The sequence below is a fragment of the Esox lucius genome, chromosome 8 (assembly GCF_011004845.1).
Source record: "Esox lucius isolate fEsoLuc1 chromosome 8, fEsoLuc1.pri, whole genome shotgun sequence".
Classification (NCBI taxonomy): Eukaryota; Metazoa; Chordata; class Actinopteri; order Esociformes; family Esocidae; genus Esox; species Esox lucius.
Window position 1 is genome coordinate 12,583,646 of NC_047576.1, and position 27,433 is coordinate 12,611,078.

At 43.0% G+C, this 27,433-nt stretch overlaps 1 protein-coding gene across 6 annotated transcripts; it reads right to left on the minus strand.

The window, feature by feature from the left end:
* Positions 1 to 623: 623 nt before the first annotated feature.
* On the minus strand, positions 624 to 26,834 carry tcf3b (transcription factor 3b). 6 transcript variants are annotated; one of them, XM_010871676.5, is made up of 21 exons: positions 26,300 to 26,834; positions 23,311 to 23,409; positions 21,773 to 21,845; positions 16,071 to 16,144; positions 15,219 to 15,291; positions 14,502 to 14,542; positions 14,115 to 14,250; positions 12,556 to 12,602; positions 8,641 to 8,740; positions 8,309 to 8,466; positions 7,982 to 8,123; positions 7,730 to 7,788; positions 7,558 to 7,636; positions 7,240 to 7,316; positions 6,929 to 7,135; positions 6,748 to 6,859; positions 5,916 to 6,057; positions 5,554 to 5,616; positions 4,807 to 5,042; positions 4,404 to 4,555; positions 624 to 4,318 (listed from the first exon to the last, which is right to left on the minus strand). In XM_010871676.5, the coding sequence occupies exons 2-20, from the start codon at positions 23,386 to 23,388 to the stop codon at positions 4,410 to 4,412; spliced, it is 2,043 nt and encodes a 680-aa protein (XP_010869978.1). In that variant the 5' UTR covers positions 23,389 to 23,409; positions 26,300 to 26,834; the 3' UTR covers positions 624 to 4,318; positions 4,404 to 4,409. The 6 variants fall into 6 exon arrangements, with proteins under 6 accessions (XP_010869978.1, XP_010869980.1, XP_010869977.1 ...); XM_010871678.5 differs by having other exon boundaries at positions 6,929 to 7,138; positions 7,982 to 8,093; positions 26,300 to 26,833; XM_010871675.5 differs by having other exon boundaries at positions 6,929 to 7,138; positions 26,300 to 26,832.
* Positions 26,835 to 27,433: the final 599 nt, after the last annotated feature.

Here is a 27,433-nt window from a genome sequence, read left to right on the forward strand (position 1 = left end):
AGGGCCCATGAGGACACCTGTTCCCCACCTACAATAGGGACCCATTGGAACTGGACCTTGGAGCAGTGGAAGGTCTCCTGGTCCGATGAGGTCCGTTTTTTTTAACATTGTGTGGATGGCCATGTTCGTGTGTACCGTTTACCTGGGAAAGTGATGGCGCCACTGGGGAATGGTTTGAGGGATATGAAGAGTTCAAGGTGTTGCCTTGGCCTCCAAATTCCCCAGATCTCAAACCGATTGAGCATCTGTGGGATGTACTGGACCAACAAGTTCAATCCATGGCCACTCCACCACACAACTTACAGGACTTGAAGGATCTTCTGCTAATGTCTAGATACCGCGGGACACTTTCAGGGGTCTTGTAGAGTTCATGCTTTGGCGGGTCGGCACTGTTTTGGCAGCAGTCAGAGAACCAACAGCACATTAGGCAGGTTGTCATAATGTTTTGGCTCATCAATGCACGCACACAGAGGACGAGCCTTGTTGGAGAATGCCACAATCATTGTATGAGCTCAAGACGATGTTTAACCATTTGTTGCAACACTAGTTGGAGTTTGTGAGCTTCACTCTTCACACTGGTATGCACCAATAGGAGATTGATAGGAGACATTCATTTTCCAAGCTATGATAAAACCCTTTATTACAATGTTTTCCTTTATTTTCCTTTTATGTATACAAGATTCAAAAGCCAGACATTGAAAAAGGTATAATTCTGTTATTAAAAATGGCACATTTATTGCTACATTACTGTTATATACAGGACAGTTCTCAATAACTACTTTATATATATATAAAAAAATACCAAAGGAGATTGGGACTGGAGGCACTCTGAAGACACAGCTCAGTCTTGATTGTGTCCTCGCTGCAGGTGGAAAACGCCAGGCTCTGTAGCAGTGAATGAGTTGCCCTTTTTGAATACTTTAAAAACATAGTGCCCTCTTCCTTGAATTTTCTATGGTCTGAAATAATTTTGCAGGTGGAAGATCCTCTCATACACCAAACATCTAATTAGGTTCTATCCATAATCACACCTTAACAGGTGGACAATACACTATCCAGTTATGTCTTTAGACAGGGAAAGGTGGACCCACAAGTAATCAAAACAGGGCCTGTATCAATATTCAGGTCATGAAAAAAAAAAAAGACCCTCCATCTTTTCCCCTATCCAACAACTCAGAATACAGATTGTACATTGTCATTGTGGGATGTTCACAGAATACACAATGACAATAAATCAGATCAGTAATTTTTCTAAATCTGCAATATTTAGTACACATTTAACCTTGTAATCATAGAGATGAAAATCTTAAACTTTTTGAAGAAGTACATAAATACCTCTTACAATAAGTCACTGTCAAAGTCAATAAGGAGCTGGAAATCAGAAAGAGGCAAAGCCTTAAAGCAAAGGAAACGGTCATAAATGACAGTCCATCACTGCAGCATAGGACTTGCACTCACTCCTTAACACAGAAAAGGGTTTTCTAGATCTAATGACAAGAAGCTCCAGTTATCATGGCTCAAAATAACACAGCCCCCCACTACAAAGCTGAAGCCATATATTGACATTTTGAGTTGCTTTAAAAAAGCAGATCACAAGGGCAGAAACGAGCATTTCATAAAACCCGGTAGTGTTGAGTGGTTTATTAATGGGGGTAAACAAACAATGCCAGGACCTGAACCTATGGCCACAACTAAACAGTAGTCAGGACAAATGGTCAAATCCAGTTGGGGGGAAAAAATAACTAATGAAATCTACATAAAGTTTAAATGTTTATTTAACTAGATACATTGAAAAAAGCCAATCCTTTTTCCATTTTCAACTTCTTCCTGAAAAGTGAAAAGGGGAGGAAATGGGGAGGGGGGGTGGGGGGGGGGTGCACCCGATCCTCTAATATTGGCGATACATGAAATGTTATGGTTTAAGAGAAAACTGTCTTTATAGTTAATGAAAATACAAGTTTAGGCACTGATAAGGCATCATTCTCCAAAAAGGACATCTTTAGTCTTGAGAATGAAAAGGCCACACTATTGATTTGAAACTGTCTTTTTTTTTTTCTTTTCTCCTGTTTTCTACAAAGTAAACTTAAATCCTTCTCAATACTATGACCAACAGGTAACAATGCACAGTTCTGCCCCTGTGGTTAGATGTTGGTTCTATACCAATTCAGAGGCCATGATCTTAACGTATCACAGGAATTAACACTGATGTTTCTCCCCCAGACCATCCTCTATCTTACAAACAAACTTTTGCCTCCAAAGAAAAAACAAGACAGCTGTACACTGACAACCACATGGAAGAGTGCAGAGAACGGAACGTTTGAAATCAAAAATAACATTGAACCAACGGACAAAACCTGGGTACATACTTGAAAATGAAGGCAATCCACATTTGAATGTTACATTCAAAACCAGTTGCATAATTACTGTTCGAGACAGAGCCTGTTTTCGTAGACTTTGCCTTGTGAAGCCACACAACCATTCAGTAAGAACACTTGAATAGAACAGTCAGTGGCATGAACTCCATCCACACATTCCCATTTGAAAATAAATAATTCATTTGGGTAACAGACAAAAACCTTCCTTACTATTTTTGTTGTCATTTCTACAATGGGACATTAATAATATTAGGCCACTTTACCCCTTCGTCAAACGCAGCAAAAAGGGATCCAAGAAAGACTGACAGCCTAATAGCCACTGAATACATAATGATAATTAAGCCTACAACTGACCCCATTTGTCCGTTTCTTCCCGAGCTTACGCTTAGCATTCCTCACCAATGGCAAAGCTGACAGTCCAATTTGAGTTTATATGGAAAATACATGAAATATCATCTTTTCATTTTGCTCAACTACAAAACACAAAACTTCAAACTAATAGTCATTTATTTAAAAAAAAAAAAAAAGGAAGAAAAAAAAATCTACAATGTATAGACTAACCAAAAAATATATTTAATTTTACTCCACTGGAAACAATATCCTTAGATTTATGTATGCTTGAGATGTCTAATTAAGTAGACATTTTTAGAATAGTTAGGGCTATACAGCAGGAGGGTCAGATTGTTCATTGGGAATGCTCAAAGCTTCAATTTTAAGAACAGAAAACATAACTTATAAATTGCAGTGGCTTTTCTGGTATTAAAATGGCATTTCATTAAGGGGATCAACTGTTGATCCCACATCCGCACATTGGAACCTAGTGTTAGTCTTTACAGAATGACAACGCAGGGGCTAAAGCACCAGGTTTGTGTCCTTAAAGGGCATTAGTATTGGGTAAACTGATTTAAAACTCAGAGGGTGGCATTACACAATACGGCCATAACTTGCCCATCAGTTTTCCAAACCAAGCCTCCAGCCTCATGAGACCAGGCTGGTTAGCTTTCAGAGAGCATCTCTCTAGTTTCTGACGGTATCAACAATAGGCTTTGAATCAGGGGTGAGATGGAGGATGAAACCTACCCTTCAGTGCTGTAAAACTGAACTGTCCTCTTCACCCCCTGCCAGATAAACCTGTCTCCCGATGAACCTACACTTACTGGATACTGGAACAATAGCAGTCTGAATTGCATTGTTTACGGATGGAAGAACAGGCTTTGAGAACAATTGTTTCTATGACTCCCAACTACACAGGTGAGGGTCCTCCCCCATCAGCCTCTCCGTGCCTCGACTCACAGGGCCCGGGGTCCACAGGGTGGGACGGCAACTGACCCCCAACGTAGGTCATGTCCACTATCACATGGATTTGGTTACATAGCATATGTAAGACTGTACCATTAAGCTGGGAATGACAAATCTACACTTAAAAAAAAAACAACAAAAAAAAAAACAATATGCTCATACATATAAGCAACCCCTAAAGAAAATGTTCCGCACACATAAGCAATTTGCTTAAATGTCTCATACAAAACATGTAACAATTAGGCACAAATCCTTGATTACATTTGTCAGGCTTCTGTCTTTTTCCAGAGCACCTCTCGGCAGTGTATTAAGTCCCATCTGTGGCTGGACACTAGTACTCCGGTGTTCCAACATGTAATGGAAGCCAAAAATATATGTAGAAAACACAAAAGTTTTTCACATTTGCGCTGGTAGTCATGGTCAGGAGTGCGGCAAATTGTCTGTGTCAGTTTTGGCAGGTATGCATGTCTGGATAAGGGTGTGTGAATGTGCGTGTTGAAACTGAATTTGACAATACACAGACACTTCAGTATATGTACACATACTCACACACACACACACACACACACATACACACTGAGAAGAATGGGTGGAAGAGGAGATTAAGGCCACACCTTCCGAGAGCCAAGGGAATTCCACCATATCTGCAAAGGAAAAGACTGAGCTTCATTTTTTGATGTGGTCAGTTATTGACAGAGATTGAAGAAATGTCAATGAAGTGCTAACTACCTGGTATTACATATGGCTGACTGGGTTATGGCCATCTCCCCCCATCCCGGGATGGCCTCCTGAGAGCTGCATGGGTGAGTCCCCGACCACCCCAGACACCTTTTCTTCTTCCCGCCGCTTCAGACACGCCGCTTTAGGGTTCAGGTTGCGTTCTGCCAAGGCGACAGGAGAGAGGAGTTCAGAATGACCACCACTTAGGTATTCAACGTTCCAATACGCCAATGTGCTGTGGAAATAATTCATCCTTTAAAAAGATACATCAAAATTGATTTCTGGTCTTAGAAAGTGCTGGATGAAACATTCGGTTTGATCCTCGGTGACCACTGGGGAAAGAACATACACAAGGCACAACGTGATAGAGGTGAACAAATGAACACAGACGTCTCCAACAGCACTGCGTTACCTCTGACTTGCTGCTCCAGGTTGAGTATGACGTTGACGGCCTGATGCAGGATGAGCAGTTTGGTCTGAGGTTTGTCGTTGCTGAGGTGCAGCTGGCACATGCGGCCCAGCTCCTTGAAAGCCTCGTTGATGTCTCGCACCCGCAGCCGCTCACGGGCGTTGTTGGCCACTCGCCGCTCTTTCTCGCGCTCTACCTTTACCTCAGGAGGAAGGTCCTCATCGTCCTCATCCTCTGGACTAGAAGGCGGAAGACACGGAGAGGAATGAAGCCACGGGAGGGCGACACTCACAAACCAAGCAACTAGACTTTCAAAGAGTTGGGCCGCATGTGCCAGCTGCACCTCAGCAAAACACGTGAAGCACTGATGCCTAAGGATTTAGCTGTCTAACAGAATCCTGGGTAGCACCAGGACCTTACGTAGTTCTGAAAGTAAATGTATTAACAGGATAACAGGCAAACATTTTCTCGAAATCTAAATGGAAACATCCAATTCATTTAAGACCAAGAAAAGAAACATGGGAAATACATAACACTATCACATACGGTTAAAGACTAAACATGACTTTTATCCCACATGGGTTGGAAATGTTAACATTTACAATGATGCTATTAAATGTCGCTTTGTTGGCCATTTCCTTCATCTACACCATTACTTGAATGTAAATGCTCAACGGTGGACTTGGTGTTGGCTCCCCAATTGTATGCTTTCAACACAAAGCACTATGGTCTATGGATGGAGAGACTTACTCATCTCCCGGGTCTGACAGGCCTGAGAGGCCAGAGAGGATCTGGAGGGTCAACGCCTCCTTTCTGAAAACAATGGGACATGGGAGGGCATTACACAACTAGCTAACATTATAAATAGTGACTAACTGAACTAACACAGCTTACCAACAGTGGAAATAAAGAATACACAGTACATACGAGCAAATGTCACCGAGTTCCTCCTGAGAATGGTTAAAAAAGAAAACACATTTCCACCTATGTGGGATAAAATAGCCTACAGTTTGCTAATGACCTGTTAGGTCAATAAGAAGACGCCAAGAGATTGCCTGATTCTCTGTAACAATATCAACAGTCAGTGTGGGACACTGCTGGTGATCACCTACCTCGCTCGGATGCGTTTGGTTTCCTTCTTCTCATCCTCAGATTTGTCAGCAATGGAGGAATTCTCGTCATCCTCCTTGTCCTCCCTCTTGATGTCAGAGCCGCTGGATGAGTGTGTGGAACGGGCTACGCTTCCCGGCAGGCCTGCAGGGCAACACAGACTCACCTTCACCGTTTTCTATTCAGAGGAAGGTTGCCAACCACCTTATGGGCTTGTCAGGTCTGGTACGGCACATCGGCATTAAGCCACAGCCCAGGTGAGACAGGGACAGTGCCGACATCGCCAAATCAAAGTCAAGGACTTTTCCCAAGCACTTCATTGTAATTTTCAAGGACCTCAATTTTATAGTTCATTCTAGGTGAAGTATGCTAAGAATGTTGTTTTCTGTCTAGCTCAGGTGCCAGAAGAACTGGGCTACCATTAGAGTAGTGATAAAGTCTGACTATGTAGTCACAAAGTAGCATTCATCTTTCCATTTGAGATGTTGAAGGGTATTGTACGACATTTTCCAAAAACATGACCCTCTGCATTGGACAGCTTTTTGTAAAGCCAAGTTTAAAATGTTTGCCGTTCTACCACAACCAGCGCATTAAACTAGCACAACCTGTCAACTGACACGGCAGGAAACAAAATATCAACCTCTCTAACAAATCATTAGAAATTAAATCACTGATTGGTTTTATTCAAGTAGGCCAGCTGACAAATCAGCTACAATAATTAAGGATTTTAAGCACCAAATGGTGGGAATGTCTGACTTAAGGAAATCCTGTGCTTAATTTTCTGATCACTTCATGTACTTGAGTAAGAACAGGGAAGAGAAGCGTGCGACTCACTGGTGAAGCCCTCTGGTTGTCCGGTGGACTGAGGAGGTCCGGAGGCATGGTGCCCATGAAGCAGCGTGCTGCTGGGGGGAAGACCGCTGGGCTCCTCATGGTGGTTCCCTCCCTGGAAAACATCACGTCAAACAGAGCACAACGGGGAGGATGTGGTCAGAGGTCAGCGGGCGTTACTCACCATGGCAGGGTGTCTGTTGCTGAGGGCCAGGCCAGCGTTGGAGAAGGCCTGTGAGATGCCTCCCAGACTGCCGTTGTGGGCAGACGACACGGCGCTCAGCAGGCTGTGCATGTCAGAATGCGCTCCTCCAGCCAGGCCGGGCGGGCCCTGAACAGCGTGGCTACGCAGCACGTGGATGGCCTCCTCCAGACGATCCTCCATTTTGTTCTGCTGCACGGAGGATCAGGAGCACAGGGCAACACTCAGTCGCTATGTTGACTACAATATGATCACATGACGTCATTAGAAAGTAGAGAGTGGAGAAGGCGTACCATGGCGTGCAGTTGGCCTTCATAGGTGGGCGACAGGGCAGACTGCCCTGAAGGTCGTGGCCATTGAGACGCAGCTCCTGTAGAGGAAACAGATGAGATGTCACATTCCCACAGAAGCCGGTCTGACAAAATGACAGCTCTAATTTCCAACAGCAGATGGAGCTCCAGAACCTTTTAGGGCTCTAGAGATCCATGTGTTTCTAGAAAACAAGTCAATTCCATAACATTTCCTTACTGCTTTTCATCACAGTACGGTCCCATAAAATCTATAGCAATAGGAGCTACCAAACGCAGCAGATAAAAATCCCGAATGAACACCTGCAATTCCCTGGGGGGAGCCGCCTGGAGTGGAGGGTGTGGAGGAGAAGTTGTTACTGTTATGGTCCGAGGGGTAGATCTACAACACACATGGGAGAAAGGAAGCGTCTTCAGTGAACAACACTCGGTTCAATCAACAGGCCTGTGGGGTGTTCTTCAGAGGGATACTCACGGACGCAAGAGCCTTCCCAATCTCATCTCCTGAGCTCCCTGCCGTAGTGCCTCTGTTGGCTGCAACGAAATCACAGCTTATTGGTCTCACATATTACTACAAGGCAACAACTGCTACGAAAAGACTCCGAATGAGCTAGTGAGACCGCTTGAACACACTGTTGAACCAGCGCGCTAGGACAGAGGTTCAACGGGGGGAGAGGCCAAGTCGTTGGTAAAGGAAATGAGGTTGTCGTGCGAGTGTTGGTTGTACCCATGATGCCGTCTGCGCCGTTGATGGAGGTCGTGTGGTTGTAGCTTCCAGAGCCAGAGTGAAAGCCGGGCGGGAGACTGCCGTTCACATCGCTGCCATGAAGAGGGTAATTCTGTGGGGACAGAGGCAGGGGTTGACGCTTCTGGAAGGAGGACAGAACAGCTTAGGTTAGGGCCACTTGCATGGAAGATTCTTAGAGGAAAAACTGATAATGAAAATGAAAAAGAATGAGGGAAAAAAAAAAATAACATCTTGTTGCTTGTAACAAGAATGACTAAGGTTTTTAAAAATGGTTAATCATTGAAAGTAAATTATATGAAATATTACATATTGAGGGGCTGTCCTCACCATCCTGTCCTGTGGGTTGATGGCAGAGAAGGAGCCTGGCTGGCCGATGTGGGGGGAGTTACCCAGCATGGCAGAGTAGCCGGACTGGGCCAGAGGCCCTGAGGCAGCCCAGGGGTCAGATGAGGGGTGGAGACCCTCTGTCAACAAACACAGGGATCACAAACTGGACTTCTTGCCCTTTGAAACATGTTCGACACCTTTTACTCCATTTATGTATTAATGAACCTTAATCACGTTTACAGAATAGAAAGTGCACTCACTCCAGTGACAGTCAATCAAAACGCTTAAATGGTTCCCTTGCCAGTAGTTACCTTGCATGTAGAAGGCCCCTGGGTACACGGAGCCAGGTTTGGTGCCAGGGTAACCTCCATTGTCACGGGCATAGTCATCCCCGGATGTGGATGGATACACCTGGTGGATCAAACACGCTCATCACATTATTACACAAGCCATTCTGACAAGGACCCATGACACCATCACTTCTAGTCTGCCCTAAAATAAAGGGTGTCTGCTAGTTACATCCAAATGACCCAGGCACTATCAGCAATGTCAAGATAACAACCAGTCACACTTGACTGTTAAAGCATAGAACTAGGAGAAAATGGGTACTAGCGTGGACAGAGGCTTTCAGGGCATCCCCTGTTTTAATGTAGTCAACATTCCAAGGCTCCTATCATCATCATTGGTTGGCTCCAACTGAAACCAGGTTTGTCATTGGCTGATCCCTCTACACGGACTGGTTGTGCATGTGATCAATCGCAAACTGGATCATCAGGACAAATCAGTCCTAATGAAATACAGCAAAAGGCAGATTGTCTAGATGGACCTCCCATGCTGGATGGTATAATTGGACACAGACAGGACCTCTTTCCATCTCTACGCAACAAATGCACAACAGTCAGTAATAAACGGTGTTTACGCATAAGAGTTGTTGCAGCGAGCTGTCACAAGGTGGCGACGGTGTGGCTGGCGCATCTACGAGTCTGTGCTGCGTGAGAGCAGGACACAGTGGTCGTGCCATGCTGGGCCCAGGCCTCAGCTCCTCAGCACAGCAAGCACTTCCTGACCATCTCAGGAGCCCCGCTTCATATCAGGGTTACTGCCTGCTGCTGCTCTCTCCAGCTAACAGGTCACCGGTAGCACACACACACTGACACGCAAATAAACAAGCCTGTACACACAAAAACTATTGTCCAGCACATGACCTCAAAAAGCATGGGGGGGGGGGGGGGGGGTTTAATAGTTTCTATAGTACCCAAACAGTGGGTTTGAAATGAAGAGACTTATGTATCGTATTTTTTATTTTATAGGGGATAATACATGCTGGACACAACCAAAGGTTTTCAATACCCTAATGGACATTCTGTTAAACGGCCCTTCAAATGGTCCATTCAAGTTATTCCAAATCCCAATTATGCTACTCTGAAGACGACACGCCATTCCTAGCCTTCTTTCCGCATGTGTTGGGAACGTTGAAACACTCACCCTAAAATTTCACAGACACATAAAGATCCCAGCTTCCTGACACCATAGCCCATCACTCAAGCTTTCTGGCATGTACGAAGAGGGGAAGAGACAAGAGAGAGGGGAGGCTATGCTGCAAAGAATGCTAATCCAGAAAACTGATTTTTTTCTGTAATTTGATTTAACAGGGAGAAGTGGAAAGGGAATGGAGAGATGCACTTCTAATTACAGAGCCATCTGCCTGTTCCTGGAGCCAGTCCAACTCCACAGGCAGCTGGGCTGAGGAGAGCAGAGCCATGGAGAGGAGAGGGCTGAGAGAGGTGGGGGCTGGGAGCTAGGCAGAGCGAGAGAGGGGGAAGAGCGAGGGGGGGGGGGGGAAAGAGGAAGGGCAGAGCGATAGAGGGTGGCCAGAGCAATGGAGGGGGGGGGTGGAGAGAGAGAGAGGGATGGAGAAAGAGAGAGAGAGAGAGGGATGGAGAAAGAGAGAGAGAGAGAGAGGGATGGAGAAAGAGAGAGAGAGAGAGAGGGATGGAGAAAGAGAGAGAGAGAGAGAGAGAGGGATGGAGAAAGAGAGAGAGAGAGAGGGATGGAGAAAGAGAGAGAGAGAGAGATGGAGAGAGAGAGATGGAGAAAGAGAGAGAGAGAGAGAGAGAGAGAGAGAGAGATGGAGAAAGAGAGAGAGAGAGAGAGAGAGAGAGGGATGGAGAAAGAGAGAGAGAGAGGGATGGAGAAAGAGAGAGAGAGAGGGATGGAGAAAGAGAGAGAGAGAGGGATGGAGAAAGAGAGAGAGAGAGGGATGGAGAAAGAGAGAGAGAGAGGGATGGAGAAAGAGAGAGAGGGATGGAGAAAGAGAGAGAGGGATGGAGAAAGAGAGAGAGGGATGGAGAAAGAGAGAGAGGGATGGAGAAAGAGAGAGAGGGATGGAGAAAGAGAGAGAGGGATGGAGAAAGAGAGAGAGGGATGGAGAAAGAGAGAGAGGGATGGAGAAAAGGAAGTTGCAATGAGGGGTGGGGGCAGGGGGTGGATTAAGTTGCTGATGATTTATGAAATATGCAGAGATAAAACCAGGGTGGGGGACAGAATAAGGAAATGTAGATGAATTAAAACAAAGCATGATATGGCCAGGGGAGTCAATGTGTAGAAACTGGAGATTTACTACCATCACAGTTCAATCCAGAGAACAAGTCAGAGATGGCTTCATTTAACAATGGGCTTTAGGGTTGTCTTTTAGGAGAAACACTGTCAAGCCAATCCTCTGCTCTACATAGATGTAAGGGAACAAAACAATGATTCTGGGTGGATAATTGTGTTCTTAAGAAGAAAGAGGATTTCTGATGAAAATCCTCACTAATGGAGGTTTAATGTAATTCAGGTTATGGCCGTGTGAGGTCCCATAGTTAGTGGCAAAACAAGTGATGTAATGACAGAATAGAAGAGTAGAAAACAGATTAATATCAACTCAGAAAAAAGCCAGTACATTAATAATACAGCCAGCATTGGTTTAGATCAGGGGAGAGCAAACTAAGACCCGTGAGGCCAATCCATCCGGACCAGGGGAAGTAAAACATAACTCACCAGCCCATTATTATACATCTGAATCAGAATTTAAATTTAGACATTATAATGGACCTACTGTATAAATGTTTTAAATTGTCCTTTTCTGGCCTGCCAATCATTTACGATTAACAAATTACAAAAAACTATTGTGGCCCTCCATTTAATTTCAAAATCCTGATGTGGCCCCCAAGCCAAAAAAGTTGTGCCCTTCTATGGTTCACATAAAACAGCTGACAATAAGCCTGGGAAATGGCCTATGGCATTGTGTTGAAAGGGACTGTCCTGGGGTCAGGGCCCTTGTATACAGGTATTACAGGATTAGTGGAGGGGTCTGGCTGGTGGGCTGGCAAGCTTTGCCTTACTATGTTAAAACACAGCTATGGGGACGACAGGGCCAGAACAGTGGAGGCGGTGAGGGAGAGGGGGAGGGACACAGGATCATCAGCGGTCATTAATCGGGGCTCAGACACGGGCTAAGAGGACTCGTGAGCAGTGCGCCTCACAACTGGGTCACTCGCAGGGGGAGGCCCCCCACTCCATCATGTGGTGAAGCGTAGGCGGACAGGAGGTGGAGGGGTGGCCAGGGCTTCACGTTATTTTACACGGAAACCACACGACCAAACTCAAACTGTGGGAGCGGCTGAGAGAAGGGCCTCAAACCCAGACAGTGTTCAACATTTACCTATGTGGTGCAGCCAGGAACACTAGCCACAGAGGTTTCAATATGACAGTTTTTGCTGCCGTGTCAGGAGTGGCAAGTGGTTTGGGTTACATACCATCTTTGTGTAATGGCAATATCTATTTTAAAGGCTCACTAAGAGAAGGCCCTTCTACTAATCGCTAATAAGGCAGCAGACACCCCAGACACTAGATATATCTGGTCCATCTAACACTGCAAGGAAAATCCACTCAGCAGGCCCCCATAAGCATCCGTTCCCTAAAAACATCTCCCGTTCATTTGGTGGCGCTCTGCATCTTAGCAGCAGTATACAGCAGAGCACGACATTACAGAGTAGGACTGTTTATTAGGAGACTCTCGCTAGTCTGGGCTGTCAGTTTGTGGGAGTTAGCAGAGGCACTTGGCCCCAGTCTGTCAGAGTAGCTGGAGCAGACAGACACTGGTGAAGTGTGGTCATCTGTCTGCCTATACAATGGAGCAGAATAAACCCTTACCTAGAAAGAAAGAAAAAAGAAAAAACACTCACCGATGATGGCAAGCCAGGGGGTTTCCGGATCTTCTTCGGTTGGGTGTCTGCACAGAAATAGTAGCAAATTAAACAGTTTCTTTCATAAAGTTTGACTGTGTATAGCTTAAGGAAATATGCCTATATGATTTGACCATGTTAACGGTAGTAATCACTGTTCAAAATGTAGTCATTAAGCTGTGGAACTGTGCTGAGATGCATTGTGAAGACATTACAACAGTCTACTGAATAGAAATACCAGACAGCCCCATAGAATCACTTTTCTATTAACCATATCGGCTTGTTGTACAATCTATCCAAGACAAACATTACTTGAGATGCATGGAAGTTGCCATAAGGAGAGGGGAAACCTGCTTTCTGACAAGGCAGTCAATGCACAACTGTTCTTAACGAAAACACAAGGGTCAAAGCAGATTTTAATAGCCTTTGGAAAAAGAGGAATCTCAGCTTTCTATCAAAACACTTTAGACCTAAACATGCATGAACTGCAGCACAGTTGCAAACCCAGAGGTTTATTCAGTGATATGGTTATACCACTGAATAAACCTACACGTAGGAAATACCTAAGAAATATCATTGTAGTTTCATGTCATTGTAGTTTCCCGTACTAACAGCAGTAATAGTGGAATGACTGCCACACAAATTGTTTTCACAAAAGCGCAGCCTAAAATTCAGAATTTCTATTGCTCAACAGAATATACCAACACAAGCCCATTGACATTCCCCCTTTCACTCTATTTCTGTTCAAATGGCAAAACAAGCACTGCATGGGGTTGGGAATAATTGAGCCAACTAAATCTGCCTTTTATATTTTTTAATATCAAGAAATATAGTTCACTGCCTTTGTGCACTACTGCTAGTAAGTTTCACTTTTTAGTAATCATCATACAATGTGATGTCGGTAAACGAAAGACAGCACATCTGGACACACCATCAGTTAGTATGATATCTTACAACACGACAGGTTTAATTAGAATTTGCAAAATGTAGGATATGTTAAGAATTTAGCAAATTTTAGCAAAACACCACCCTACCTCCATTTTGGAGAGAAAAAATGCTGAGACATCTCCAGTGAGTAAGAGTAGTGGCAACCAGAGACAGTGTAGGGGCAAATGATTTGTGAGCACGGGAAGCAGTGTTCCCTGATGGGACCCTTTTGCCCATGTTACAACAAGTTGGCTTACTTTATATTCACTGCGTTTATTAACATTTGTCACAGAAATGTGTCAGCGCTGCTAACCATTTTAAAGATCACATTGGGGATCTGGCTAACACATTAATGGCAACTCCAGGCATTAGCCTCTTCATTTTCAGCCACCATGCTGTATCACTTGGGTTAATGCTTACTGCTGATAATACACCTGAAAATAGGCCCCATACATATGGACTAATATGCAGAAATGTTCCAAAGAGAGATCATTTCTGGTGGAAATTCTCATTCGGACAAGAACATGATTTTTTTTTGAAGAAAGTCACCAGTTCTATAATCTCCCAGAAAAGGCAATAGCCTGACAAATACATCTCCAAAAAACAAGAGCTATTTTAGAAACCTCTCCCACCTAGCTGACCATCGGGAGGCCTCCTCCTGGGGTTGTTGGGGTACGACCCAGGGTAGAACTGAGAGCCAGACTTCAGCCCAGAGGGGGACATGGCATCTGGACCGGGCATGGCTATATCACTGGGTAGGAAACCAGGCTGGCACAGCAACACAGAGCACAGGGTTAACAAACAACACATGCAGAACTCATACACACTCAAAGGCCCAGTTCTGGGAAATCCCAAACACAAATCTACTGTGTTTCTGATTAACAGAAAGGCAAGAAAACAGGGTCATCTTTTTACTGAAACCTGACAACACGCGGGCTTACATACTCAGAATGGGTGACATGGGGAACCTAAACTATTAGCAGAACAGGTTCTAACAAAGGGTTCAGCAGAACTCTTACCTGGCTTCCAAAGGAAGTGTATGGTACCCTCTCACTTTTACCTGCAAGAAATTGACAATTAGCAGGTCCCTTATGGAAGTTCCATATTGGTTATTTGGGGGTATATCTTTTAAATGAAACAAATGGTACCATTTATTATTTACTGTTTAATATAGAAAGTTATTTAGAATCATGGCCTCTCCCTTTCAGAGTACTCAGCTGCAATGAAGCTGAAGGGCAGACAAAACCCAAAGGATAAAGCCTGCTCCAGTGCTCTTAACATCCAACCCCACAAGATACATTCAGTTCTTGACAGACATCACACATATTATAAATTCATGATCATATGTGATGAACAGCAACATCTGATATTTACAACCTTAACACTGAGAAAGTTTTCAGAATTGTCATTAAGGGCCACCTAATTAGGTCAGTTTTTAGCTGTTGCAACATAATTGTACAATCATTATAATTCTGATAGAAAATATGAAAGAACAGATGATTTGCAGGAAATTGGAAAAAAACAACCCATAATTCCATAGCAACATTTGCAGAAATGCTGCCAATTAACTTCAATCTCAATATTTTCCTCAACGCCAAGATTAGGCCCTGGGAAAGATGATGCCCCTAACGGAATTCAAACACTCCAATGGAAACCACCAATCCTGCCTACCCCCGAAGCCATTTTTTTTAATCCAGAAAACACCGACAGGACAGCAGCATCTGAGCAAAACATACCTCCAATTCCTGAGCTGAGGAAGGGGGATGACAGGCCCTCATGCTCATTGTAGTGGGAGCCTTCTCCATAGCCCTAGGGGAAAATACATTGTATTTTAGTCATTTAACAGGCACCGTCTTATGCAGAGCAACACAGAGTTACTGAGTATATTGTAGATTGGCTAAGTAGACCTTGCATCTCAGTAGGAGTAAGTACATCCTACTCAATGAAGCTATTAGTTTAGTCAGTGCTGGTAATATGACAATGCAAGACAGAGGGGATTCAGACATTTCCCGAAATGGACCGGACAGACTCTGCAGTCTGAGCCTCAAGGGGAAACTGGTTCCATTATCGGAGCAGAAGAGTTTGGACTGGCCAGATTGGGTGCTGCCCTCCTGTAGTGGTAGGACACACAGGGGGATGAATGAGGAGCCTGGGTAGGGATGTAGGGTCTGACAAGTCAGCTGTGTCCACTGAGAAGTGAAAAGTTCTTCAAGGCCAGTCACTAGTTCATCCCTGTCTGGAAACGACTGTGAGCCAAGGAAATGAGTACATAATCCAGTCTCTAGCAATTCCTTATTCATTAAGTGGCGGTAATCAGTAATCACAGTTTGCGGCAACCAATCCTCACCCCTATATCCCCGTTCCTTATATTTACACTGAGACGATCCAAGACGGCTACTGTGGATGTGAAGCCACAATTACTGCCGGGTTTCCACAGAGGTAAAGACTAGCACAGAGCCTGCCAACACCTGACTCTGAGCCAAGCTATTAGGTACAAAGTAAAAACTACCGGTCGGAATGCACAGTTTGCCAAAGCACTGGGCTGGTGTGTGTGTGTGTGTGTGTGTGTGGCCTCTGGTGGCTCTTACCCGTCCCTGGTTGAAGGAGGGGCTGTTCTGTTCTCCAGAGCCCCAAGATCCAGGGCCACTGCGATCATCCAGAGCTGGAAGAGAAGGGAGAAACATGCAGGGCTTAGACTTACAGCTAAACAGCCAGCACAACACACACAGATTGGGTGGATTATCAAGCAGAAAAAAACCCATCAGAAACTACTAGATCAAGGCACATTTTACTGCCAAGTTGTAGTCATGTTCATGCAGAGTTTACACTTGGAGTCAGCAGGGACAGAGTGGCAGAGGTCGACACCATCAACCAACAGAGGAAGTCTGGTTTATGGGCCCTACAGCCTAAACATGTCTGCAGCCTTAAAGCTAGCCTTATTCAAGCACCCGTCACCCATGTGAACTTGTAAGCAACGCATTCAGGTCTTAATTGGTTTACATGCAAAGCATGTGGGACAACAAATTAGGAACCACTGCATACATGGCGCAGCTCAAAAAGCAGTGACAATGAGTCTCAAAAAGCACCCTTTTAACCGAATATACTGGCCAATGACCCTTTCATAGCTAAGAAATAAACCATAACAGAATGTGCTAATGTCCAGCATCTCACTGCCATTTGTTCCAAAGCAGTTTTGCAGATGTCATTTTATGCTAAGTCATAAAACAAATAAATAGCATACATATTCAGAGCACATAGTGTATGAATGTTTAATTATTTCAAGAGTGGCGGCTGCGTGGCTGAGAAGAAAAAACAAGCATTTTAAAGATTGGCAGAGCAGAAATTCCAAATACCCCCTTCATCCCAGTCTCCCCGTCTTATCCGTTAATGCTACCAAGCGTCTCTGGAGACACAGGGCTTAATTGCATACTTATTTGCATAATTGTGCATATTAATGTGGTTTTCTTATGAATATTCATATTGCGGCTTTGATTTTTGCCTAATTAAAAAAATGTGTGCGGGAGCGCGGGGGGAGGGAGGGTGGCGGGGGGGGGGGGGGGTCTGGGCAAGATGAGCGGCTGACGAGCGAGAATGACTGATGAGGCTAACAGAGCGGTGCAAGCACCTACACACGCTATGACAGCCGTGATCTATGGAGCTGATGGCAACGGTACGGAGAAGCAGGGCATCACAGAAAGAAAGGGGACCTCCAAAGATCAGCCTTACTCACTCACTGTCAGAAGGCTGAAAGGCCACACTGCTACACACTCACATAGTCTCATCTTAATAGCCCAAAGAGCTGATGGACACGTACAAATGCCATGTTTTGCATCCACGCAACTTCTAAATAACAGTGCTGGCGGAGTTAGCACATTCAAAACTGAGACACGATCAAATCCACATAAGAGGAACCCTGGGGCTATTAAACAAGGCTTCTTAAAGACTAATCCATGCTCCGGTATCTACAACAGCTTTGGTCCAGCAGCCAATCGATAGTATTTGGTGCCCACACATTAAAAACATTTTTAAAAAAGGCCACCCATTTGGCAAGCTGATACTGTAGAAGACAGAGAGAGCATCAGCTTACACAGGAAAACTCTGACAACATTATTTCACACTTTGCAGAGTAATTAACTTGGAGGCAATTAAACAAGGTGGGGAACTACTGAGGTGACACACAGCCTGCCATGTTGAGACGTGAGAGCCAAACACTTGGGAAGGAGCATCCTGATACCATGAAGGGAAGGAGAGAAGGGCTGAAGGACGACTGGAAGAGGGAGGGAAAGATGTGTGTGCTAACTGGGAAGGAGAGGGCAGACTACACACTGTACCGAACGTTCAAGAGGCTATAATTTCACCGCGATGTTCCGGCACGGCGAAATGATTAACACTACAGCAACTTGTCATTCACATGAATCAACTTTGCTCTGCAAATAGATAATTTTTCAATGTTATATGGGTATTTTCTATTTCTATTTTGAAAGTTAAAGCTGCCTATGTGAGAACAGCTGGAGACTTCAGGTGTACAAAACAAAAACAGGGCGGTTTTGCAAAGCAAAACTTATCTTTATCCAGCTGCTCACACAAACGTCATAAAGAAAGCATAATAGCCTCATCATTTCACTTAGTTCCCTGTTAGTTATATAGACAAAAGACCTCCTAAGGATGGTAAAAATGTGTATTATGTCTCATTTTCTCATCATTGAGGCCTTTTACAATACTGCACTAATAGTTGCTCACTTCACCATATGGTTTTGAGCTTCCAAACTCTAGCAAAGTAAAGGTCAATTAATAAAAAACATTGTGGTAGTTGACTTTATGAAAAATGACCTGACTTATTAGCTATACACCATATCGACACTTGTATTCAGTAGGGAGTGTGTGTATGAAAGTAGTTTAGTGGAGCTATAGCCATAGGAATGAATAAGGCTTATGGAATGTCAGACTTAACAAACAACATTGATGAAGTATTATTTATTCACATTTTAAGCACAGCTGTATGTCCACTGTGATATGGAACTCTCAAACATTCCAAAATGTCATGAATTAGCCAGAAATGCGTATCGCACATTACTGTAACAGCTTCATGGCAGTTCTTCTGTGGAAGGGGGTGGGGGCATGTTTAAAATGTAAGATAGAGAGGAGAACTGAAGTTGCAACAACTACCATAGGTTGCATCTATCACGGATTAAATTCATTCATTTGACTGGTAGATAAATATTTTTTCTGAAAACCAATAGAATAAGTATAATATACGTTCTTCAACATTTATGGTCAGATCATGGCTTACCAAAAGGATATTTTACATTCTGCATGCAATGTCCAAGAAAGATTTAGCATTTCACCAAAACCATCCAAAGGTGATGGGAGCTACCATGACAGGCACACCCAGGACACATTTAGGGTTAACCGTCTTGCTCATGGACAGAATAACATCTTTCACCTGGACACAGTATAGCTTAGGTTTGCCTTATTTAAAGACCAATGTAAGACATGGAAGATCCTTGGCAAAATTAGGGCATACAGACTTATTCACTACTACCCCAACGCCTTGGTAAATATGTTTTCCAGAGGAAACACTGTTGTTCCACATTCATCCTTCTGAATTACTTTCCATTTTATTATTTGTGTTTAGCCAAATATCAGTGCAGACGAGCAATAGTCCGGCGTCCCATTGTGAGATAGCTAAGTGGTTCTGACATCACATTCCGCCGGGGACCCAAAGCCAGAAGGTGCACCTCCGCGCATTTCCCAACTAACTTGGTTACATGTCCTCGATTCATTTGAATGTGTTGACAGCCTGAGCGGTGCTAAGAAATCTAAAAGTATGAAAGCCAACGGTCCAATATTATGGAACACTGCTGTGTAGAAGCGTTTCAGACTATGATAGATGTTTAATGCCATTATAAGTGTGATTGCATTCTCTTCTCACACTTTCTACTTGTTCAAACTTTGTGCACCACTTGTAACCTGATTAAGTAGATGAGAATCTAGTGAAGGACATGAGGGCAATACTAATACTGTATAGCAGCAGCCAGCCGCTAAAGAAATAATCATATTTAGAGGCACAAAACCTTCTCAATGGGCAAAATCTAATATGCCTCAGAGAAGCAGCCAGTATAGTTTCTTGTGTATGTCTTAAAACAACAAGACAAAGGCCCATTAGATCAGCCATGTTTCTAGTGCCAGCCGTGAAGCCAATGTTAAATGGAAGTTAGCTGTTCATAAGTGACAAATATCCTTTGACAATCATCTGAAATAATATTTGTGTGTGAGAATGTGTGTGTGTGAGTAAGAGAAGGTTTGTTGTGTTTGGAGGGAAATGTGGCCTGCGCTGGGTGGGTGGGTGGGTTGACGGGGCTAGCAGCTGCAGAGGTGAGTGAGGGGACGCCTGGTGGAGCCCTTTGGGTGTGACTGCTCCCACAGCCCCAGGTCCACTCTACACGCTCTGGACTCTGACGAGGAGGGGAGGACGCCGCCTAATGCAATTAGCACCCCTCTGAGTACTTTTGTGTTGGTGAATAGAGGCGGGCTGCTAGGACAACTCTGCTTCTGCCTTTCCCGCGCTGGGTCATCTACTAACAGTACACAAGCCATGATGTCACAGGCTACAGTTGGACCAAGCCAACAGGAAGTTGAGCCAAGTTGTCAAGAGAACAAACAGGATGCTCTTTGTCTTGGTCACGTGATCATCATAATGGAGGACTCGAGTTAAGTCAGAGTTTGGAAATATCATGGAAAATGTTTTACATTAATCAAATACATTGCCTACTACAACATCCTCAAGAGATCACTGATGACCAACCGCTAGACATTTCTAATGTTAGTCCTGCACTGACACTTTAAACATCGAAAGGTTGTATCCTCTGAAAAGAGAAAAAAAAAAAACATGGCTGAATTGTACAGTACTGAAGGCCCGATCTCCCACACTAGACAAGAGTCGTGTCACGTCATCATACAGAATCTTTAGAGATTGGCATCCCTGGAGATTCGCACTGTGGCACTCAAGCACTAGGAACTACCTGGAGTTCTCTGAAAGTGAATGTAGCTTGAAGTATCACATTCGAACGGTGTCAATGACCAAGTGGCACACTTAGGACTGGGGCAGGAATTAACTTCTCACTGCTAAGTAATTGCCTGCCGTAATAGAAACAAACACAGATTCCTGCCGCTGATCCCCATTCAGAGGGCTCCCTCTCTGGCCAGCGCTTCATGCTGGGCCAGTTAAGTGCCCCAGAGCTGGGGGTGAGGGGCATTGTCTCAGGCTCAAGCCATTTCCTGTGAACCAGTGGGGGGAAGAGCCCTGTGCTGAGTTGGGGGAGGAGTGTTTTACACTTCAGGGTGGGGGAGTCGTTTCAAGTCCATAAGCCCTTTTTCTGCCTTTGTTCGTCTGCGGCTGAGTTCTCACTCTGGGGGCCGCGCAGAGTGCGACTCCATTTCACACTGCAGGTTGGCAGGGTGACAGAGGAGGAAAGGAAAATGTCTCACTAATAACATTCAGCAAAAGCTAGTAGCACACAAGAATTTCAGGTGTTCTGATATTAGGAAAATGCAAGCATTTGGATGGCGGTCCTAGAAAAATTTAAAAAGCTCATTTAATCAAACTGAGCTCACAAATTTCTCTTCCAGACCTGATCAGAATGCTTAGAAGTCAAATGAGCGTGAGAAATATAAGAATTAAGCTTCCTTGGCAAAAGCAGACACTGTTATAAACAACAACGGTTACTAAGAGTATTATTTACCTCACAAAAATACACGTCTCATTCAAAGAAAGCGAAAATAAAAATCTGCGGAATTCCAGAATGTTGTCTTCCAACAACACAGCATTCAAAAGGAACCAACAGTGGCCTGAAGCTTCAGCACACATGAATCATATTGGTTAGATAAAAAGAGAGGGGGTCAGAAAGGGGAAATATGCACACATGGAGGAACCAAGCAGGCTCTCATGTTTTCAGAGTAGAAAGCAGATCAAAGTAACCAGATCTTGCCAACATACTACCAGCACTAAAAGGGGATGAAATATTGTATGCACACAGCGGATGTTAGAGGTTAATCCAAAATATATACAGCATCTTTGATTCTAAAACTGTCTGAATGGGTGAAGAAAGTCATTCTGCAATAAAACCAAACCAATACTATGGCAAACAGCTTCAATACTTCCAACTTATGGAATAAGCAGAACAGGCAATTTGGCCACAGAAAAACTTGATATAATACAGTTACATGGCTGTGTAGGACATTCAAGAATTAGTATGTGTATCACAGTATGCTGCATTCGGATCAGTCTTACCTGATCCACCAAACTGACTGCTGGCGAGTGTCGTCGGCCGGTTCTTCCCATTTGCCACAGGTGGTGCAAACATCTACAAGAGAAAAGGCGGGAGAAAATCCAATCATACAGACATGAATATTCACATAGGCTTTACATTAATTGAACATGCAGTACATTTGGATAAACTGATGCAATATGAACGCTGGACACGTGTTAGGAGATCTAGCCTATTCCCTGGTCACAGGTGCTTGTTTAACATGCCATCACATGAGCTTCTGTGTGCTTCTCTTGCAGCATCTGGGCCAGTGACAGCTATACCAGAATAATATCAGCCAATCCTAGAGGAGAATAACACACTGTTTTCTCTAAGGATTCTGCACTCAATACCTAGCTACTGCTTCAAGGATCATGGATGCGTTTATGATTTCAGGGACTACACACGACATGCACAGCAAACCAAGGTCTTGATTTAGTGTATAATATTTTCTGCTCCACACTAGTTGTCCATTAACAAGCCGAGGGAATGAAATCAATGGAAATGACCAGTGTAATACATAAGGTCACAATAACACCGAGTAAATCCAATAGCTGGGCATACCTTATATCAGTAAGCTGTGGTTAGTGGAGACATTTCAATTTGTCAGACATCAAGTCTTAAGACAAGGGTGTACCATAGATTTCCCCTGTATATGGTAATTATACCAATCAATAGCGGCGCTATTCGATATATTCAGAGTGAAACACTGACATGAATATTAACTCAAAAGCCCAACACAGAAATCATAGCAAATATGAATGAAAACACAGGCTGATGCCAGCAAGTGGATACAAAAAAAAAAAAACACGATTTGCCTATTAATCTAACCATTTATAAAGATCCAGCTATTCAAGATAGACAAATGAGATAGGTAAGCCCATTCCACACAGAATTAATTGAATAAAATGTTTTTTTTTTCCAGCTGTGCATATTTAAGTGCCAAAATAAGTACTCAAGCGTATGAAGCATTCCGTGGAAAGCTTCCCGGAAGTTATTGTCAGCCATCAAACTATCGCAAGGTTGTGCACAAAGATAAAACCAAAGTCATGAATATAACGGCATCTGGCCTGAATAAATCTTCAGCACTGAGGTCAGCCCAAACCAAACAGCAACCTTACTGCTGACTTTTGTCATGTTCAATCACAGTTAGAGTTTAAACCAAATGAATACACACTGGGACCCATGTTACATTCAGGTCACTGTTCCTTGATTTGTTGAGGCGGCATGGAGGTAAAAAAAATAATTATAATAATAAAACTAATAAAACTACTGGGGGAAATGAAGCTACTTCTGCCATGCAGGAGCTCAAGTATGAAAAGACATGGGGTGAGCAATGGGGGGAAAGTATTATCTGTTAACGAACTGGAAACAAGGAGAACTGTTCAACAGTTTTGTTTGTCCTTATTAGAAATGTAACAGGCCCATCCCTCCCCATCCAGCCTCTCTCTCTCACACCCTCCCTGCCCAGCCCAGCAGCCCCTATGTCCTGATCCCAGACCCCTAGCCCACTCTCTCTTACCGCACTGAAATCCAGGAGGTCGTTGAGTTCCTTGTCTGTTCCCACTGCAGCCATTCTCTGCTGCTGCTGCTCGTTCATGCCCCTCAGTCTCTAACAACCCTACGAGAGAGATTCGCAAATAGGATAGACTGACTTTTAATAGAACCAGACTAGAGAGAATACAAACACATTGAATGTGACTGTATAAAATCAGGCTAGCGGTTAAACTGATATGACGGAGGAATTTATGGGTTCTGTCACTTGAGAATTAATGAACATGCTGCTTTTTAGGCCTTCAACCTCACCCTTTACCCACTACTCCCTATGAACGTGGATGCAACAGTTAATGAGCTGACAGAAGTTCTGAGGCAAACAGTTCAACATCACTCCCTTCATTGTTTTTCAATTATTTCCCAGAGGTCGTACAACCTTAACAGGTCTGCCAGGCCAACTCTGTCGTAATGGCAATAATAATAATAATAATAATAATAATAATAATAATAATAATAATAATAATAATAATAGTTAGTTCACATATGGCTGAGGAGTCGTGACTATTTTATCATAAGGGACATTGACTGGGAAACAATAGGCAGTGAAAATGGGCATTGCTTTTTTGTGACATTTTGTTGTAAAATGCCAACCTTCCAAGCTTATGCATGCTTTCTGCAACTTTTACCAAAATGAATCACTTGAGGCTGTGTCTTCCTTTATGATTTTCCTAGGACAAACTACACACACGTCCATCATCCATTTTGACATGAAAGTAAAGTCTGTTGGGTTTACAATTAGACATAATTGAGACTATTGTAAGCTCAACGTAAAAAGGGGAAAGTCAGAGCTAATGGACGTATACAAACATGTCATTACTAAATTACCATAACACAGCAGAGGAACCTAGTCAAATGACACAATAAGCATGAATACTGGATTTACCCTGTGTTTTGCATTCCAACATTAGCCTGAGGCACAGAGGCAGAACTCAGATGCTCAAATGCAACATACATGCCAGTGCAATTGAGAAAAGAAGCAATAGGGCGCCAACAGGTGGTGTACTTTACAACCTCCTTTGTAATCCATTACCAGAGCAATATGTTGTAATCAACAACTTGGGGACTTGAACAAAAAATCTACCCAAAGCGTAAGTGACCCCCAGACATGCAACAATACAGTAATTGCCAAATGACAGCCTCCTGATTTTTCCACACACAACACCTAGTTCCTAATCTTTTAGCATCTTCAACCTTGAATATATTAAAGTCTCAGAAGAAAAGTAGATCCAATTTTACCATACAAATGTCAAGCCTATTGAAAATGAATGCGGGTTAGGCCCTTAATGTCCTAATCTTATTTATAAGATTAAAATTCCCTAATATAACACTAAGCCAATGTTTAAATAGGCCTAGTGTTTTCTTGTTACACTTTCAGATAAGGGTGGTGGTAGGCCAAGGATACACAAACCTTGACAAACAAAACCACCAAAATATGAGTAAATGAAGCAGTTATGTATTGATAGTTACAAATCGCTGGCACTTTAAAAAATAATAATTTATTGATTTGCATCTTTTGCTACTGCCAGTAAGAAAAATGTTCGAATGCAACAAATTAGGGCTATGCTACTGTCGCATAGAACACACGACATGAAGACGTCCTCAGCGGCAACTATAGGCCGTATCTCTTAAGGGAGAAAACATTTCAACAAGATTTTCATTTTATTCCATATAAAATAGCAGATTTTGACATGGCTACTTTACACGGATGTTACAGTCATCAAATGTTTCCGAGAGCTGACAGCAATATAAAATCCATTGTAATTCACTTCGCAAAATCATCGAGCATATTCAAGCCAAAAACAACTACAATCCGAGCTTTGGATAGTTGCCTTTTTCGAAACGTAGTTGGAGTTCAAAGAAATCAAATTCAACTGGTGCTTCTCACTAAAATGTAACAACATCATCGGGAAACGAAGCAACCTGTGTGATACGGAGAACAAATGTATATATAACAAATCTGCTGTCTAACCATATATTGTTCCAATGAAATAATTTCCCATCGTTCCGCATCGCTACTCTGACTGAAACAATGTAAATATTTATTCCAGGTTGTAAACTCATTCTACTCCCGTATCCAGAAATAATAGGCCAAATCGAGGACCTATAATCTACAAAAGAGACACTTACCAGCGAAATACTTATGAATAGCTTCCAAAACCTCTCTTTATAGTGAAATAAAGTGGATCTCCCGCTGCACAAAGTTTAAAATAACTACCTTTTAAAAAAGATAACACTTCTGAAAGGCACTAAAAAAGCTGAAAAACAAAGAACGTGGCCTCTGTGGATAACTGTGAAATACCTTCATAATTTGGTTTTTCATTTTCTGAAAGATGACAACTTAAACTCAACTCAAACTTGCATTTTTCAGAGATGGTGGGGGTGGGGGCATAAGGAATTTCCTGCCAAATGTGCAATAAAAATAAATTGAAGTCTAGCCTGTGACCAGCCGCTAAACCACTTTCATATAGGGATGGCTATTTTGTGTAGCAGTTAAAGTTTATGCTACTTGCTTTACATTTGATATTAACATTTAAAATGGCAGGGTGAACAAATGAAAGCACAGAAGTTTAATGGTCTCAACATTATTTCAGCTTAGCTATATTCAATTTGTTATTGTCGTCGTTCCCACTGATCAAACATAGGTTTCTTAGTGGAAAAACAAGATTGGCAAACATCTAAGTGAGTCAAATTCAGAATAACATTACAACACCTTTATGGTGAACAAAGGATACATATCCCTCACTACACGATTGGTGCGGAGACCATCACACACTTGAGGACTGAACTCGCCACCTTACTAGAACCCAGACAAAAACGTACATCCCCCCGCTCCTACCACTCATCCCCAAAACTTTTGATAATTGTAGAAGTCAGACGTACTACAAATGTCCTACATTAAGACTAAAGAAGTCGTTGAATGTTTCCGACTAAAGTGTGTGAAACATAAGTATTTTTACCTTTAATCTTCAAATGTCTGGCATCCAACAGTAAAAAGAAAGGCTGAGTCTCGCAGGGGAAAAAAAACATAAAACTTAAGAGAATTTCAACCTCAGCGCGTGAAACGCATTGGATCGCTGTAGAGGTCTTCCTTATTCCTCCAGAACCTTGTTGTTACACTACCTAAGTCATTAGTATAATGTAACTAGTCTGCATCCAAACAATATCTAGTTATTAATCTCACGTCCTCCTTTTTGTTGTTACAATTGAGATGATTTCATTCTTCTAGTAGACATCTTAACCACCTCCGTCCACATTGTCAGAAGCAACGTATCCCTCCGCATGAAATGAGGGCCTCAAAACCAGCGGTGTCCAATTTCAAACGCGTATAGAGATCGCGTAAATAGAAATGTAACCGTTTTCCCCTTGGAAAATAACGACGATGATTTATAACTACTTAAATGTATGCAGTAACACTTTATGTTATGTCGGTGGTCAACAGTTAATGTACACTCTTCAAAATAAAAGAGCTCCGAAGGACTACGCCTTTTAGCGGAAGGTTATATTAGGAAGGTTGCTGCGATTACACAGCAGCTTCACGAGATGGAATGATAAATCTGCAGGAGCGTGGCCAATAGAAAAACATGTATGAGTGAAAAGCAGGCATGCAAACCTATAGACGACCGTAAATAAATCGGAACCTCCCTCTTTTTGACGCTTGCTTTTGCTGTGCGCTTGGGAGGCTATGAGGGGGCTACAGCGTAGCTGCTGACATCATTTTAATGTTGTGGTTAACATTTTTTCTCGCTCAAACTTTTTACAAGATCAACCTTGTATGGCAGAAGAGTGAGATTGTCGAAGAAATGTTAATTGGCTGTGCAGACACACATTATACTAGTGGCATAATGTTTATAGACTATGTGCACCATAGCGCCAACAGAGTGGGAGGAATACAATTATAATTTCAGTCTATGACTCTTGCAGGCTGTGTATTTGCCTTTTTTTCATAGGCAAAACATCATAATTTTACTGTTTCCTGATCTAATAAATAATTTCCCACTAAATTATCTCCTTTAAACTGCTCACACTGTTGGACGAATTAACGGTTTGGCAAAAGGTTTAAAAAGCAATTAATTAAATGCTAAATTATACAT